Consider the following 12,487-nt stretch of genomic DNA (forward strand, 5'->3'; position numbering starts at 1 on the left):
ATGTTGACTTGGGGCATTTTGTTTACATTTAGTTACAAGGGTCCCAGTAGCTTCAACCTGAAATATATGCATTTTTTTGAAATTAGCACTTAAGATGGGCAATGTACAGTTTGTTTGCACTGCCAATAGAAGGACTACATAATGATCAAATCTTATGAAACATAAGAGAGGGAATGAAATTAAAGTCTTCTCAATACTCCCATTGAAACCAAATACTTCATTTGATATTTTCATAACAGGTATTTGATGGTCCTAACAATGAAGCACCACTTCTTAAAAGGCTCTGTGGAACAGAGCATCCTCCTCCCATCACATCCTCCAGGAACCTGCTGTACATCAGACTGCACTCTGATACAACCATCCAGCACAGGGGCTTCAGTGCTCGCTTCACGGAGGGTAATTGCATCATTTGCATTAATGCACATTTATCTCATCACTACTTTGTATCTGACACACTCTTTTAGGACAGCTGATAATGGAATGTGTCATTTCTACCCATGCAGCACACCAGTGTGTATCTTTACCAAGAACAAATTTTTCCAAATTATAGATAAAAGACTTTGAAGTCCAAGGATCAACTTAGATTCTTCAGCTGGGAAAAAAGAAATCATACTTTTTATGGCAAGGCATCTAGCACACATCAGCTACTATTATTCTTCCTCCCTAGAGGGTTAGCTGTCCATAACTGTCCTGAGAAAAATGTGCAACTGGCAGTTTCCACAGACCTGGTGACAAAATAACATTTTTTATGGCCATCCATGCGCATGAATCTGAAAAGCTAGAAAAGAATTCTGTGGTGCTGTTGATGAGGTCCATGGATTCAGGCCTGCATACCCTGCCAAACATCAACTATCCAATTTGTGGCAGACTAATTGGTATTTTACATGGTTTCCTTTATAATGAAAAATGACACCAACTGGGCAGAATTTTTTTCATGAAGTTACATACTATTTGATACCTGGTGATTTGCTTTTACTTTTTCTCAGTAATTTGGAAAACAGCTTTTCCCCAAGATACAGACATTTAATTTTTGCAGAGAAAATCAGTTTCTCTAATTTTCCTCTCAGGATTCTTTTCACTATTAATTACTGCTTTTCCCAGAAATGCTTCTTTCTTGAAAATATTGTGACAAATTATAAAGAAAAGGAAGATCTTGTATCAACAAAAACCTCAGAATCCCCAGTTTCTCAGGTACTAGTTAGATACCTAATTAGGCATTTCTGGCCAACAGCTGTGAGAGCCTAAACTGTTCAGCTTTCTCAGAACACATTTACTGGGTTCAGTACTGCCACTCACAAACCATGTCTGGTGAGTGAGTGCTCCCTGCCTAGGATGTGAGCAACCCAGCTTCCCTCTTCCTGAGAAAACTCATTTAACAAAGTCCCATCTTTTGCTTGGTATTTTAGGCAGCACAGCACAATAAATGAGCCTCACTCTTCAGTACTCAGCTCCTCATCCTGCAGTTTACAGCAGGTGTGTGTTAAACTCTGACCTGGGCAGTTTATGAGCAGCCAGTGAGCTTAGAGATGGGGCAAGGCAGCACTCAGCACTGTCAGCCAAAGTTCTGCAGTCAGTCAAGCTCTAGTATGTGTGCAACACCTCACACAATTGCAGTTTTGCTGGTACAGCTCCAAGAGGATCCTGCCCATGCAATGTGGGGCCACCCTTGGGTGCTGGAAAGTTGTGAACAGTTATTTATGATTTTTTTCTTCCTTGCTGCCAACATAAACAAATGGCCAGAGAAATGGGCATTTTGCACTACCCTTAAACCAAGTTATTTTGGCCCCAAGGTGTCTCTTCTGGGCTATGAAGAGATGAAAACTATCAGGTCTAAAGTCAGTTTGGCTTCTTGCAAGTGGCTGCTTGAGGGCCCACAGTATAATTGGAAAACCAATATTTATGCGCTCGTAGAGATTGTACTCTTTTTTAAAGGAGCTGTACCTCCTTTAAATAGCCCTTAATTTGTTTCATTAGGGTTCATGGATTTTCCTTGGAGAAGAATTAAGAGTGAACCTAGACTCATTTCACAGGCAACCAGCTATCACCCAGCTCGGTTGGGTGCAGCATGGCATGTGGTCAGGAAAGTGCAGCCAGTGCTGGGAGCTAATCCTTAAATCTCTTCTTCTGATTAAGTACTATTGCAAATTTTATCCTCATTTCAAGCTGATGTACCTTGTTACACTTTATGCATTCATTTTCACTACAGAATCTAAGCAAGGTGATTTGTATGTATAAATATTTATATATGTAACTATGTTTTTGTGTTTCATTCTAAAGCATGTGGAAGTTTCATAGAGTCAGATTCAGTTGGGGCAGCAATTTCCTCTCCTCTGTATCCTGCCAAATACCCAAACAATCAGAACTGCAGCTGGATTATTCAGGCTCAGGAACCATGTAAGTAAAAAACATCTTTTGTAGTTAGTTGGGATGACTAACATCCTCGTCTTCTTTTCTGTAATAACAATGCAAAATTCCTCCTTTATTTCTTTAGGAAGTTCTGCTTCCTGGTAGCTGTGAGTGTGGCTCTCCCAGTCTGTCACAAGTCAGATTTCACTGTAAAAGATTAAGTGCATAGTGAGGAAAACAATTCACAACTTTGTCATCCTAGCCAATTTACTGTGACCCAAGTGTTAAAATTATAAATGAGGTGTTAAATACTATGTGAAGTTGGATTCATTTGTGAGAAAATCTAAGGGTTTACGTATAATTAAAGCACTTGTATTTAGCTGAACTTATTTGGTCTGGAGTTTTCAAGGTGGAGTTGTGTTACATGAAAACTATGCTGTTGACATTAAAAAAATTACATTGAATAATGAGAAAAGGTACACAGAAATTTCAATTTCAAATACAAACAAAAATATATAAATAAGCTGTTGTTATGTGCATAGATACACTCTCAGCTATCCATAATTTTACACAGATTTATGATTGATCATAAAACACTGGATATTTTCCATCAGATACTGCTACTACTTTTAATACCCTCTATTACCTTTAAATTGTAGAAAATTCCTAAAAATAACTTGTATGTGTTAAATCCCATAATAATGCCCTGCTATCCTAATTTAAAATAGCAACTATTCTACTTCAGTTGTACATATTATATTTAGATGTTGTTAAAATCTTAGAATGTTTCAATCATATTTATAAGTTTACTTTGCTAGTTTATAAAACAAATATCAATTTGCCAAGAAAATACCAAAACATAAATCAGGAGATAAGCAATCCTTTTTTAAGCATAGTTACTTATACAAATAGGATATCCATGAAAAGGGCATCATCTGAGCAGTTTATCACCTGTGTAATGTTTATTTTTAAAGACAAACTTTCCCATGATTCATATTGAAATGAACATGACTGCTGTCTCCTGAATTACATGAGTATGAGAGACCATAAAAATGCTGTGTGAGAAGCAGTGACTTCCTCCACTTACCAGCAGGACCACCCCATGCCTCCTGTTGCAGCTGCAGTGGTTTCATTACGCTGTATGTAATGCCATTCATTTATGGCATTGCATAAATAAACAGCATGCATACATTGCATTGCATACCCATGTCTGATAGATTTATCCAGTGGCAGGCCACAGCAGAGATCCTGCTCTGCTTTTACTGGGAAGGCCAACAAGTCTCCTGCTCTGGCCACCCACTGTGTTTTTCTTTTTTGCTGTGTATCCTGAGGACCTGCATTGACAGCTGTGATTGACCAAGCAGGAGGGACACAAAGGATGCAGCTGAATGCCAGCCAGGGCACCCTGCTGGATGCAGCCTGGGCTCCGTGGCTGTCATCTCAGCTTCTTCAAGCCAATTAAGTGGGGCCCAGGGAGAAGCAAAATATTTGTGTCAAATTCAGTTTGGTCAGTGTGGGAGAAAACTTAGTTATCATCTAAATCATGAGACTCTTTCTGATCTACTCAAACTGCATGGAGCCCTAAGGCCAGTAATAACTACTGTCCCAGACTGGTGTCAAGGACAGCCTCTCTTCTGCCAGCTGTGACTTCACCTTTGTTTATATTAGACAAGCAAGAGTAGTAGGAGAATCAAAAATACCCTGAATCAGAAATGCTCTTTTTCATGATATAGCCTGCAGTCCAAGAGCATGGAAAATCCAATTTTGTACAAGCACAGCTGAGGGTAGTTAATGATCCTTTGACCAAGCCAATTGATGAATATGGAATGTTGCAATATGATGAAAGAAGCTGCTCTTTCTAAGCCTGGAGCAGGGCACATTTGTCCAGATCTATGATATAGATTGCAAAGGGACAGCAGGTCATGGGTGTGTAGAAATAAGTTCTGTTTCTGAAAGTCTGTAGATTTTCCATGTTTTATTTGCTATTTTTTTCAATATATAATGAAGTTGTCCAGAAACAAGGACACTTAGATCCGTGTGTATGTACTAAATTCTCTCCTTCTAATGTTGATTGAACTAGAAAGCACTGAAAGGTACTGAAGGGATTTACCAGGACCATTCCACTAAAGGTTAATGCACTTAAATCAAATTCATTCAATATGTAATGAAAAAAACCTACTTCAGATATGCTTTATGGGGACTGATTGACTTCAGAGGAAAAAAAGAACATTTGTTTATATGTAAATATTTCTCTGTGAAATGACTAAGTTCTTCCTAAATTTTTACTCTTTGCTCTTGCCAGTCAACCATGTCACACTTTCATTCACTGACTTTGATATTGAAAAACATGGACAAAACTGTACAACGGATTTTGTGGAGATTTTGGATGGGAATAACTATGAGGCTCCTCTTCAAGGTATTGTACCTTTCCCTTGTGTATTTGATATATATAGAACTACACCCAAGGTAAGCAGGAGAAGCTTTTCTGTTCATGGTCTCCTGCTCCATGGATTTTCTTTGATAACAGAATCTCCCTGGCCTCTCTGGCCAGAGGAAATTGAGAATGGAGAATAAGTCTTCAGTGTGAATGGCAGAGTTCTCCCAGGCTCTGACTCTGCTCCTGCTAACCTGCAGTTTGGTGTTGACTCCAGCTGCCTTTTCCTTCCTTCTCAGTGGAACAATATTGGGAACCAAACAATTCAGTTTAAACTGAATTTCCATTTAACTGTGCAAACACGTAAGTCACAAGCACAGCAAATAAGCACAGTCCATGCTAAACACAGGTAAGGAAGCTGAAGACTTCTGGGAGCAGAAAATGTTTTTTTGTCAAGCCATGGAATACCTAATTCTTCTGCTCTTTCATGAGTTTTTGATAACTTTCTTCTGACTTCTCTGGACAGTACCATCCCCTTCAAGGGCCAGGAGCAGCCTGAAGCAGCAAGATTCCCAGCCCTGGTCACAGGGTGGTCCCAACTCTCCTTGTATCCCTAGGGCTGCCCCTAATTACTTTCTGGAAAATTCAGAATATCCCTGTCTTATTATGTTCTCCCTTACTCTACTTTTGTACATGCTCCTTTGTTGGGAGTGGGGCTGCAGTCAGTTTAAATGGTTTGTAACTAGGAGCAGAATTCATTTTTTGTCTCGTATCCTTGGCTTTCACTTGCCAAAAGGACTTTTTAGTTCTTAAAGGGGACACATAAGAAAGATGGGGGAAAACCTTTTAGAAAGGCATATTGAGATTGTCATGGTTTTAAGCTAAAAGAAAGTAGATTTCAATTTTTATTTATTTTCTAGATATAAAGAAAACATTTTTTACAATGAGGGTGGTGAAATACTGCAACAAGTTGTCCAGAGAATTGGTAGATGCCCTGGCAACATTCAAGGTTTGGTGGATGAGGTTCTGAGCTACCAGATCTAGTTGAAGATGTCCCTGCTCATTGCAGGGTGGTTAGACTAGATGATCTTTAAAGGTTCCTTCCAACCCAAAGTATTCCATGATTCCATGATACTGCTATCTTTCTTTTTACTGGCAGATGCCTTTTTGACAGATCATGACTCATATTCCTAATCCCCATGTTACAATCCATTACTGGAGAAATGGTCTGTTATTTTTCAGGTTTTTTTTTTTACATCAGAAATCAATTGAGTGAAATATAAACCACTGTCAGATATATCTGATAGATTTTCTTGGGGTTTATTTCCAATTAGGCAGTAATTCCTCATTTTTTTTCATTCTCATTGAGGGAACTCAATGACAGAATAGCCAGGGATCAGGGTGTCTGGAGTGCCAGAGGTCCTTTTCCTGTTGAAAAAATATTGCCACAAGAGTTGAGTTTTGGGCAAATGTCATGGAGTATTTCTTTTTTATGTAGATTGAATTGACAACTGCAATTTTTAGCAGCAAGCACTACTCCTGCTTGTTGTCAGGCATTAACTCCAAATGTTAAATTAGGAGCAGTAACTACATGCTGAACACTCATTATTTTCCCTCTGCTCTCTTTCAGGCCGTTACTGTGGCACTACTATGCCACATCCTATCACTTCTTTTGGTAATGCCTTGGTGGTGAATTTCATCTCCAACAACGATATTGCTGCCAGGGGCTTCCATGCCACCTATGCTGCATCGTCATCATGTAAGTCCATACAACAGGTCCTACTTCCTTATGCCACTGACTTTTAAGAAAAAGAACAGATCCTTTAACTTTTTTTCTCTCTGCCATTCAATTTTTGAACCTCCCCTGTTGTCCTTCCTCTTTTTGGCCAAGGTCTCAGCAAGTCCATCAACAAGCTAAAGAACAAAGAGACAAGGAGAAATGCTTTCTTGATTAGCAAGTGCTCTGTCTCTGTCAAGTTTTTTTGTTGGTTTTTTGTTTATGCCATCCTTTCCAAACCTCTGCTATCTCTTTCTTGTTGCAGCCTGCGGGGGTTCTTTCCACATGGACAGAGGAGCTTTCAACAGCCCTGGCTATCCCGAGCCGTATCCGCCCAACAGCGAGTGTGTCTGGACAATCCTCAGCTCCCCTGGCAACCGGCTCCAGCTGTCCTTCATGTAAATCCATTGCCAGGGGTCATTATTCAGCCTTTAACAGACCTGAAGGAAGGATGCTCTGTGTTTGTTAGGAAATGTAATTACCCAGTGATAAAGCTGAAACATATTTTTAGAGTATCTTGGAAAGAGAACACAGCAGGGGTTAGTGGCAGCTTGCAATCAGTGTTTCCCTTTCTTAGTCATTGCTTCTGTTAAGGCATATTCAGCATTATATAAATAGGTGGTTTATTATTTGAGCAGCATGAGATGATGAAGAAGCCAGTTCTTACTCACTGATAAACAAGAAGAGGAAATTTAGCATCATTGTACCTTTTCTTTACAAAGGAAATTCCTACAATGTAAAGATTCATTTTAGTGTTTGTTATATAGCTGATAATTATAAAGGGCCTAGATATCCCACACATTGTAGGGCTATACCTCTGGAGGGGTCTTGACGCATTTATGAAGTGGGCTAAGGTAAACCTCATGAAATTCAACAAAAGTAAGTGCCAGATCCTAAACCTGGGTCAGGGCAATCCCAGATATGCCCACAGCCTGGGCAGAGAAGGGATTAAGAACTGTCCTGTAGAGAAGGACTTGGGGGTGATGGTTGCTGAAAAACTCAATATGAGCCAGCAGTGTGCACTCACAGCCCAGGAAGCCAAAGGAATCCTGGGCTGCATCCAAAGGAGTGTGGCCAGCAGGTCAGGGGAGGATTCAGAGAAGGCTGTGTGGAGACCTCTTAGCAACCTTCCCGTATCTGAAGAGGGCATACAGGGAAGATGAAGAGGGACTCTTCATGAGGAACTGCAGTGACAGGACAAGGGACGATAGCTTCAAACTGATAATGCACAAGTTTGGATTAGATGTTAGAAATTCTTCACTGTGAGTGTGATGAGGCACTGGAACAGGCTGTCCAGAGAAGTTGTGGGTGCCCCAAACCTGGCAGTGTTCAAGGCCAGATTGGATGGGGTTCTGGGCAGTCTGGTCTAGTGGAAGATGTCCCTGTCCATGGCAGAGGATTTGAAACTACTTGATCTTTAAGGTCCCTTCCAACACAAAACATTCTATGATTCTATTCTGAGATTCTAAAATTGATGTTAGATTTTTCAAAATTTCTTCAACAGTTAAAGCAGAGAAGCTACAACAGGAATCAGAAGAATATGTGACAGAATTTTGTTTTCCCTTTAGTTAACTAACTTTCCTTTGAACACTTCTGACAAGAAAGTCATGTGGAGAATTATGTGGAGTCCATTACCAGGGTTGTTAGGTTGTTCTTTACCCATGAGGTAGATTTCTGAGCCTCCTCATTTCCGGGCATCAAACAGTGGCTGCTGCCAAGAAAGGAGCACTGACCTTCAGCAAAGCTTATGAAGAATGAGCAGGAAAACAAAACTAACTCTGAAACCTGAATTTGCAATTAATCAGAACAAAAGGAAAATTTTTCTGGTAACACACTGGCTGCGTAAAACACAACTTGTTAGGCATGTGCTGATTCACTAATGCAATAAAAAGGACATTCTATTCCTCCACTACTCACTGAAGCAGAGAAAAAGCACTACAGCTTGAAAACATTTTCCAAAATGTTTTCCAAAAGCCTGAGAGCATTTTTCAAAATGTCACAAAATAAGCAGTAACTTTTCAGAAACAACCCAAAATTCCACTGTGAAGCAGAAACTTTCAGTGGAACATACATTCCCTTATATAAACTGACACTGAGTAGATGTCAATTCTTGTTCTTCAGTTACAAATAGCTGAAAGGCAAGCTGAAAATACTGGAAATTATTGAGTAATTGTGTTAGAAAGCACTATTTTTTAATTTAATTTAGTGTTAGGGGGTTATAAAGTTTTTTTGGCATGAGGCATTAATTTTCTTCAATGTCTGTCTTGCAATGTGAGGGCTAGCTTTAAATTGTTCTGAAATATATCCAGATGAGTGGTTGGAACCATTTCACAGCATGATATGCTGAACACATATGGCTATATTCAAATCTGAAAGGGAGAAGTTGTTACCAGAGTATCAGAAAGCATGAATATTTAAGGCATTGGTTATTAGAGGCACTCTCTGGAATCTTTGCTATATATTCATAGCCTGCTTCTGAAAACCATGTTGGTTTGTATAAAAGCAATTCACTTAAAATAACAGATGATTTTTAGAATATATTTATCATTCAGCTTGGTGTAATAATTAAGAATTTATAATTTAATTACTATATCTCATTCCTTTTCTAGGGTAAAACTACTTTAGAGGAATTGATAACAATCCTTGTTATTATTTTGCACACCCAGATACGTAAAAGTCAGAGGCCAGAGGAACAGTAATATTTTATAATTCTGGAGGAACTGCTAAGGGATTTCTCACCTCTGAGATGTTAACTGCAACTAAATCAGTAATTGTTTTCTCACCGCAGAGTGTGCTGAAATAATAGACATTTGAAGGGGCTAAAATATTCTCTGCGCTCGACACTCGCTGGATTTACATTAAAAATCTGGATTAGATCTCAGGGCTTTCTGAGTTTCATGGTTTTCCTTGGAGAACCGAGTAATTTTAAAAGCATTTGAGAACTCTTTAAAATGTGTAACTCTGCACACTGAAGCTCTGTTATAAAATAAGGGGCTGGAAAGTGAGTGCCCTGTATTGGTGGCCTTGGCAGGTGCTGAGGGTTTTGTTGCTGCCCTTTTCCTAAGCCTTACAGAAGGATACCATCTACAGTGGGATTAATGGCCTGGCAGGCCACATTCTGAAGTATGTGCCAGGCCTGTGTGTGCTAATGCTCTTCTGCTGCTGTTGAAACAGAGCATTTCAGCTGGAGGATAGCGATGGCTGCACCAAGGACTACCTGGAGATTCGGGAAGGGAGTGACACAGGCACGCTCACAGGACGGTTCTGTGGGAGCTCCTTCCCTTCCAATTATACATCAACTGTTGGACATATCCTCTGGGTCAAATTTGTCTCAGACAGTTCAGGCACGGATGTTGGCTTCAGGGCCACCTTCTCTCACTGTAAGTAGATGTAATTTGATTGAAAACTATTGTTCTTTCATAGTACTTCTGAAATTATTCTAAAAAGTGACTGTTTGGCCCTCTAAAGTCTGTTAGAAAATATTTCCTGATATCAAAACGGTTTGTAAATTCACTTTAAAAATATTTTGTAAAATGTCTACTGAATGTAAAGGAGTGCTCTTAAACATGCCAGAAGTATATCATATTTATTAGGAAATTGGGAAATTAAGAAAAAAGTATTTCTTTCTCAGCTTTCTGTTTTGCTTTTTGCGTGTGACAGTGTCCATCTTCTGGTTTGGATCTAGATGCCATCAACCAGGGAGCAGAATTAGAAAAAAGCAAATTATGCCAATTTATAGATCCAAAATTTCAATGGACCACTGCCAACATCAGTCTGACTTGCTGCGTGAACAGACTGCTGAAGCTAAACATCCACAGCCATTTTGATTATGCAAGCTAAACTTCTAATAATTTCCCTTCTTTTGAGATTTAACTCCTTTTCAAAATGAATTATCAATAGTTCAGACCTCAATGAAGTCAGAACCATTTTTCACCAGAATGTGCACAGGCATTTCAAAAAAATTCTTTAATGCTTTTGGGTGGAAATGAACATAAAGTAGTCAGAGTCAGGGAGGAGTTTCGGTGTGCTGTCTTCCTGCTTCCCCTACTCGTAGACCCATGTGGCTCAAATGGGTAATTTCTTTCAGGAAAGGGAACACTGCATCTCTCAAAACAAGAAAATAATTGGATATGCATCTTAGAGCTGTCTGAGATGTCTGACAGCCTTACAGCACCGTCTAGTCCTAAGCAAATTAAGTCAGATGGGCCCCCCACTTTTCTTTTACTTTACATGAATTAGAGGCATTAGTTGTCTCTTTCTTGTTTTTCAGTGTTTGGAAATGACATTGTGGGAGAGAGAGGACAAATAGCCTCCCCACAGTGGCCCAGGAATTATCCTCCCAATTCCAATTACCAGTGGCGGATAAGCGTTAACGCTTCCCAGGTTATCCACGGCCGGATCCTGCAAATGGATATTGAAAATCATCACAGGTGCCAGTATGACAATCTAAAGGTGATTTCATTCTGACAACTTCTTTTATTTCCATCAATTTTGGTAAAATGGATGAATAGAGAAACCTACAGGATGAATGGGGAGCATTTCAGAGGGTGTGGTGTGGCTTACTGTTTTTGCTGTGTTGTCCTTTCAATACTTATTATGTATGGGAAGAGTATTATATATTCAATAATATATCTTGAATATATTCATTAATATATTCAATTATATATTCAACAATTATTTATTTATTTATACTCTTTGGCTCCCTAACAGATATTTCCAAGTTTGAAATTTACTGAAAATAAGTCCACAATGGTACAATCTCAAATATTACTATTCAATAATTTCAGGTCACATACCAGACTGAAATTTGCTCCATGCTGGTTCAGTTAAGGACAACAGTGATAGTAACATCTCAATGTTTCTAAAAGTAGAGTTATTTTCAAATCCTACAAGGAACAATTCTTGTGCCTTCTTTGCTCTCTGGATCAGTAATTTGGCTGCTGGTGGTAGAAAGGTGCCTCTTCCAGTTTGATTGTTTTTCTGTACCCCCCTGTAATACAGTCTAGCTAGGTTAAAAAATGGAATAGTGGAATGGTTGGGAGTTGGAAGGGGCCTTTTACAGCTTATCTAGTCCAACCCCACAGCAATAAGCAGGGGCATCTTCAACAGAGCACTGATAGTGCTAAGCAAATTGAACAACAGAGAATGCAACTTCTTTCTGAACTTAGCCAACATAACCACTTAAATAAGATAAATCACTTTGAGCTTCTTTTTTTTTTGCAGGTAATTAATCAATTATCCTTTTTTTTATTTGAGAAAGTTAATACTAGTTCAATATTTTCAGTTCATTATTAATTTACTGATATTCAAATGTAATAGTAGTTCAAAAAGGAAATAAAACTTTTTCTTTCATCTCATGTTATATATTAATAGCATTTTTTTTCTCCTAACTCAGCCTGCCTTTCTTTGTCCCTCTGAAAGCAAAATGAGTTTCTTAAACCAGCTAGAATTTAGTGAGTGTAAATCAGCCTGATCTTTAATCTGACTCAAGGATCAGGTCATTAATGCAATGTTAATGTTTATTTAATAATTCCTAGCTTTGTCTACTGGACATTTTTACTGGGTGGTAGATGAGAAGAGCAAAATAAGCTTGAAAGGTGGCAAAGGAGAAACATCTTGTAACCAGACGAGATTTTGGATTATAAATACATACAATAAAGAAAATATTTCTGTATATTTATCTGATAGAATTCAAAATAAATATATTCCTCAGTGGGTGGAAAAAAGATAAAGGAAAAAAAGAAAAGTAATTACTTTTCTTTCCCCTGCATATCATGGTTTATTGGTTTTTTTCCCATGAAGGGTAAAAATTGTACCTTTGGACTTTTTTTAAAGTGGGATGTCATTCTATGTCCCCAAAGAGCAGCCCTGTGATAGGGACTGAGGTGAATTTGATGACTTCCATTCAGATCCTTCTTCTGTGAAAGCTTCACTTTTAACTGATATAATGGAAAGAGAGATTTTATTTCCTTTTTATAAGAGAGGTTTCT

At 38.7% G+C, this 12,487-nt stretch overlaps 1 protein-coding gene across 1 annotated transcript in view; it reads left to right on the top strand.

Annotated features, from left to right (window-relative positions):
• CUBN (cubilin) overlaps positions 1-12,487 on the top strand; it is a 142,328-nt gene that overhangs the window by 78,001 nt on the left and 51,840 nt on the right. The window contains exons 32-38 of the mRNA XM_030971133.1: positions 240-396; positions 2,278-2,394; positions 4,649-4,762; positions 6,351-6,479; positions 6,763-6,895; positions 9,672-9,877; positions 10,768-10,949. Coding sequence (XP_030826993.1) covers positions 240-396; positions 2,278-2,394; positions 4,649-4,762; positions 6,351-6,479; positions 6,763-6,895; positions 9,672-9,877; positions 10,768-10,949 — 1,038 coding nt within the window. The remainder of the gene's footprint in view (positions 1-239; positions 397-2,277; positions 2,395-4,648; positions 4,763-6,350; positions 6,480-6,762; positions 6,896-9,671; positions 9,878-10,767; positions 10,950-12,487) is intronic.

Source organism: Camarhynchus parvulus, chromosome 2 (assembly GCF_901933205.1).
Source record: "Camarhynchus parvulus chromosome 2, STF_HiC, whole genome shotgun sequence".
Lineage (NCBI taxonomy): Eukaryota > Metazoa > Chordata > Aves > Passeriformes > Thraupidae > Camarhynchus > Camarhynchus parvulus.